The 6,270-nt window shown below is 39.6% G+C and overlaps 1 protein-coding gene across 1 annotated transcript; it reads left to right on the forward strand.

Moving 5' to 3' along the window:
• The first annotated feature begins 584 nt into the window (after nucleotides 1–584).
• Nucleotides 585–3,635, forward strand: LOC146860613 (uncharacterized). The gene is made up of 3 exons (XM_085646359.1): nucleotides 585–1,376; nucleotides 1,964–2,179; nucleotides 3,278–3,635. Exons 1-3 carry the CDS (start codon nucleotides 909–911, stop codon nucleotides 3,329–3,331), a joined length of 738 nt encoding a protein of 245 aa, XP_085502485.1. The 5' UTR covers nucleotides 585–908; the 3' UTR covers nucleotides 3,332–3,635.
• Nucleotides 3,636–6,270: the final 2,635 nt, after the last annotated feature.

The raw sequence follows: 6,270 nt of genomic DNA on the forward strand, positions 1-6,270 counted from the left end.
AGGGTGTCACATTGACACCCTGTTGCACCCCTGATTCGGCCATGTGTGCACATGTGGCACACATACATGCCCTAAGGGCATGTATGTATGCCACATTGCACACTGCTACGCGCGTAAAAATGCATTTACACATACATTCATTATTTACCACCAACTATAAGTTGGTGGTAAATACCGACTCTTAAACACACACACACACTCCCCCTACATCTCGATTTTGCTTTCGGAATTTACCGAATCGGTAAAATTACCGATTCGGAAAAGTTACCGATTCGGTAACATTACCGATTCGGTATTATTACCGAATCGGTAATTTTACCGATTCGGTAAATTCCGAAAGCAAAGTTTGTCCCCCTACATACCAATGGCCAAAATACCGGTCGGTAACGGTATAATTACCGAAAATCGGCCGTTACCGACCGGTATTTGGCTTCCTACATGAGGCCCTATCTCTCTATCTCACGACATCACTATTTCTAACTCACTATCTCACTCTCACTACCTCACTATATCACGACTCACTCTCTGAAACGTACAGTACATCACTCACTCACTAACACACTATCTCACTACCTCACAACTTCACTCTCTCTAACACACTACATCACTCTCTCTGTATCTCACTACCTCACTCAATCTCTCTATCACACTAAATAACTTACACTCTCACTAACTCACTCTCTCACTACCTCACATCACCACTCTGTTTCTATCTCACTACCTCACAACATTACTCACCCTCACTACATCACTCTTTCAATACCTCACTCTCTCTGTCTCTCACTACCTCACTCTCGTATCTACCTCACTCTCTCTCACTACATAACTCTCTCTATTTAATAAGCATGTTGTATAATTTAATATGTTAGTTTGGGATAAAGTAAAATTTTTCAACAGTTATATCCAAAATGTATACTCACAATTTGTTCTCATTTCAGATGATTTCTATACAAGAAATTAAGATGGGAAAACAAGAGGAGAGAAAACCTTTTCAGAGGGCTATAAGAGCAAATATTGTAACATGTTCTCAAAAAACACAGTACCGAAATGCTAAGCAAGAAAACAAAATCTTGTACCACCTTGCACTAGCAGATGAAAGTGGTTCTATTAAAGCCACATGCTATAACGACGATTTTTACAATCAAACCAAACAAGGACATGGAATTATTATAAGGAATTTCCTGGCCAAGAACAATGTTGTTCTATTAACCAAACATACAAAAATATCAAGGATGCTACCTTTAACGCTTCCAAGTGAAATCCTACAAGAAGCAAAAAACATACTAGAGCCACCAGCTCCACCAGTATCACCTATTAAAGCAATAAGAGAAGCCAAATTACGGACATTAATGACCATATCGGGGACAATATCCGAGGTATTTTTATAAGTACAATATAGAGTTACAAAGTTAATAAAGATTTCACAGAAACTATTCAATACTCGCACACTCTTCAAAACACTCTCTCAGCAAAAAAATATCTCAGGACAACACACTCTATGCACAACACTCTCTTCTCCCACACTCTCTTCCCCACACTCTCTTCCCCAAACTCTCTTCCCCACACCACTCTCTTCCCCACACCACTCTCTTCCCCACACCACTCTCTTCCCCACACAACTCTCTTCCCCACACAATCGCTCTCCAACACACTCGCTCTCCAACACACTCGCTCTCCAACACACTCTTACAAAAACACTCTATGCACCACACTCTCGCATCACAAAACTCTCTTAAACACTCTCTCTTCAAACACTCTCTCTGCACCACACTCTTTCTTCACAACTCTCTATTCCCCACACTCTCTCTACACCACACTGTCTTCAACACATTCTCTCTGTACCGCACTCTGTCTGCACCGCACTCTGTCTGCACCGCACTCTGTCTGCACCGCACTCTGTCTGCTATACTGACACTATATATACAAAAAAAAATAATACTAATATTTGCTTTATATTTTACAGGAAGAAGAAACTAAAAACAGTTTTGTGGCAGGACAAGAAACAAAATTAAAATCTATTACAGTTATTGACACGACAGACTCTGTTAAAATAACATTGTGGAGAAATGCGACGGAATTCCCAATCACACTTGGAACTTATGTCAAAATGACACACTTGACCGTCCACGAATTTAATAATGAAAAAATGTTAAATACTACTCGGAATACACATATAGAAGTAAGTACAAAAAAAAATTATTTGTGTACCTGTGTGGCTCTATGTGCATGTGCGGCTTTGTGTGTGTGTAGCTCAATGTATGCGTAGCTCAATGGGTGCATGGGTGCCTCTGTGTGTGTTTTTCGGTGTCTCTATATGTGTATGGGTAACTCTCTATGTATATGTGAATGCCTCAGTATGTATGTTGGGTGGCTCTGTATGTGTATGTGGGTGACTGTGTATGTGTGTGGCTCTGTATCTGTATGGCTCTGTATATGTGTGTGAGTAGCTCTGTATGTGTATATGGGTGGCTCTGTATGTATGGGTCAATGACATAGTGTATGTCTACATCTATGTGACTAGGTCTATATGTCTATGTAGTTGATTCTCTCTCTAAAACTACATCACTATCTCTCTACCTCTCTCTCTCACTATCTCACTCTCTCACTACCTCACTACCTCTCTCTCTCTCTCTCTCTCTCTCTCTCTCTCTCTCACTATCTCAATCACTCTCTCTCACTAACTCACTCTCTCTCTCTACCTAACTCTATCTACATCACTACACCACTATCTCTATATCACAACATCACTATCTCACTACTTCACTAACTCTCTCTCTCTCAATACATCATTACATCACTATCTCTCACTACCTCACTCTCTATGTCACTACGTCACAACTTCACTCTCTATCTATCTCACTACCTCACTCTCTCTCTATCTCACTACCTCACTATTTCTTTCTATCTCACTCCTTCACTCTCTCACTTTCACTACCTCACTCGAAATATACATCACTCACTCTCTCTAACTCACTCTCTCTCTCAATAAATATCTCTAACTCAATACTCCACTCTATTTATCTCACTACCTCACTATCTTACAACATTTCTCTCTCAAAACATCACTACATCACTCTATCACTACCTCACTCTCTATCTCAATACCTCACAACTTCACTATCTCCCTCTAAAAAGTACCTCACTCTCTCTCTATCTCACTCTCTCTCTTTATATCTATCACTTTCTATGTCACTTAACATCTATACTACTCCAATAACTAAATATAATGAAAATGCACACTATATGCTTCTATTAACAATTATGTTTTACTTTGCAGATAATAGAACCACATTTGGAAAAAATTACTATTACAATATATGGAATTGAATAATACCACGCAGGAAAAAAGTACCATAATGGTACAAATACAAGACACTGAACTTTTTAAATCCATGGACATCGAAAATACTATTGTAATGGACTACCTCAATATACCAACAGACGTAGAAGACTTTGCAGAAGCTCTCATGCAGCACTTGCCAAAAACTTTACATGTTATATTTAGAAATGGATGCATTCTAGAAATAATCGCTTAATCTTACAAAAACGTCATTAGAACATAACACAAATGTAAACTTTAAATAATGTTTACCAATGTATATAATAATTCTAATTAATAAAAGATGTTAAACACTTTTCATTACTCATTATTTACAAGCAATAAAAATGTATTTCTTCTTCAAAACTATAAATGCATATATACATATATATGCATAAACTCAAACAGTATAAATACATATTACCAAATATGTATACATTACGTGCAAAAATCAGACCTTAAAAACAAACTAACAAATATTACACACTCTACTGCTAACTATCTACTTCTTACTGCTTAGCTGTGGGTGTATGAATAGCTCTGTATGTGAGTCTATAGCTCTGTGTGTGTGTAAAAGTGTAGCTTTATATTTGTCACTCTATATTGCACTGTGTGAATGTATATAGATCTGTGTGTACACATGTGTCTGTGTAGATTGCTTTATGGCTAAGTGTAGCTATTTAGAAGTAGCTCTGTCTGTGTGTACCTAAGTTTAGGCTGGATATATGTGTGTGGCTCTGTGTGTAACTGTGTTTGTGGCACTCTGTGTGTGTGGCTCTGTATGTGTTGGTGGCTCTGTGTGTGTGTGGCTCAGTATGTGTAAGTCTGTGTATGTCTGTGTGGTTCTATGTGTGTAGCTGTGCGTGTGTGTGGCTCAGTGTATGTGTAGCTCAATAAGTGCATAGGTGCCTCTGTGTGTGTATAGATGGCTCAGTATCTTTATGTGGCTAGCTCGGTATGTGTGTTAAGTGACTATGTCTCTGGCTAGCTCTGTATGTGTAAGTCAGTTGCTCTGTATGTGGATGTCTGTAGCTCTGAATATTTGTGTGGATAGTTCTCTATCTGTGTCTGGCTGACTCTGTATGTGTGGCTCTGTATGTATGTCTGGGTGATACACTTTGTATGTATGTGGCTCTGTGTGGGTGGTTCTGTATGTGTGTGGAGTTGGCTCTCTCACTACGTCACTCTCTCTCCCTAACTCTCTCTCTCTCTCACTACCTCACTATCTCTCACTATACTACACTCTCTCTCACTAACTCTCTACCTCACTCTCTAACTCACTACTCAACTCTCTCTTTCTCACAGCAACACAATATCACTACCACAGTAACTATCTCTCACTCTAACTCACTACTTAAAAACTTCACTCTCTCTCTATCTCACTACCTCACTCTCTATCACTACATCACTATCTATGTCTATCTCACTCTCACTACCTCACTATATCACAACACACTCTCTCAAAACTTCACTACATCACTCTCTCACTACCTCATAACTTCACTCTCTCTTTCTAACTCACTAATTCACTCTCTCTATCTCACTACCTCACCCTCTCTCTCAAATACACTAAGTCACTTACACTCACTCTTTCACTACCTCACTCTATCTCACTACATCACTCTCTGTTTCTATCTTAATACCTCACAACATCCCTAACTACCTCACTCTCTCTTTCACTACCTCAATATTTCTCTATCTCGCTACCTCACAACATCACTCACTGTTTCTATCTCACTACGTCAGAAAATACCTCTCACTCACTAACTCACTCTTTCACTACCTCACTCTCTATCTACCTCACTCTCTCTCACTACATAACTCTCTATACATCACTACTCCCCTCTATATCACTACCTCACTACTTCTCTCTCTAAAAAGATCACTACCTCACTCTCTATATCACAACTTCACTCTCTCTCTAACTCACTACATCACTCACTCTCTATCTCTCTACCTCACTCTTTCTATTTCACTAACTCACTTTCACTGTCTCTTTCACTACCTCTATCTCACTACATCACAACACCACTCTGCTTACATCTCACTACCTCACAACATCCCTCTCCCTCACTACATCACTGTTTCACTACCTCACTCTCTCTCACTACATAACTCTCTCTACCTCACTACTCCACTCTATCTCACTACCTCACTATCTCACAACTTCTCTCTCTCAAAACATCACTACCTCACTCTCTAGCTCACAACCTCACAACTTCACTCTCTCTCACTCACTACCTCAATCACACTCTATCTCACTACCTCACTCTTTCTATCTCACTAACTCACTTTCACTCTCTCTTTCACTACCTCTCTCTCTATCTCACTACGTCACAACATCACTCTATGCTCATATATCACTACCTCACTCTTTCACTACCTCACTCTCTCTATCTCACTACCTCACTCTCTATCTACCTCACTCTCTATCTCACTACCTCACTCTCTATCTACCTCACTCTCTATCTCACTACCTCACTCTCTATCTACCTCACTCTCTCTCACTACCTCACTCTCTATTTCAATACCTCACTCTCTCTCTCTCTATCTCACAACCTCACTCTCTCTCTGCTAATGCAATAGGTATCACATATGCAAAAAAAAGCTAATGCCAATAGAAATGACAATGCCATTTATTTAGGGATACAAAAATGATAAAAAAATAATGAGCAATACCAATAGCTCTACCTATAATATTGCCGAGACCATTGCATTGTAAATGCTTGTTTGAGAGTGGAACTGTGGTGGTATGTTTCCAACTTGGGTGAACCCAGCCCAGCTCAAAGGAGCTGTTGAGTAAATCGCAAAGAACGGGTAATATTGCATCCATCCCTCGTTCAAGGACAGCAGACAATGCAGGATCGGATGATGCACCTAATTTAACAGCGGTCAACAGTGGGAGCCCTGTACTACTCCATGTTACTGTATAGGTCTGAAGCATGAAGGGT

Source organism: Triturus cristatus, chromosome 3_1, assembly GCF_964204655.1.
Source record: "Triturus cristatus chromosome 3_1, aTriCri1.1, whole genome shotgun sequence".
NCBI classification, from domain to species: domain Eukaryota; kingdom Metazoa; phylum Chordata; class Amphibia; order Caudata; family Salamandridae; genus Triturus; species Triturus cristatus.

Excerpts from the sequence above, each read along its gene's own strand:
- LOC146860613 (XM_085646359.1), top strand. The coding sequence starts at position 909 with ATGTATACTCACAATTTGTTCTCATTTCAGATGATTTCTATACAAGAA. Across the intron at positions 1,377-1,963 it reads TATCGGGGACAATATCCGAG|GAAGAAGAAACTAAAAACAG; the intron begins GTATTTTTATAA and ends TATATTTTACAG. Across the intron at positions 2,180-3,277 it reads CTCGGAATACACATATAGAA|ATAATAGAACCACATTTGGA; the intron begins GTAAGTACAAAA and ends TTTACTTTGCAG.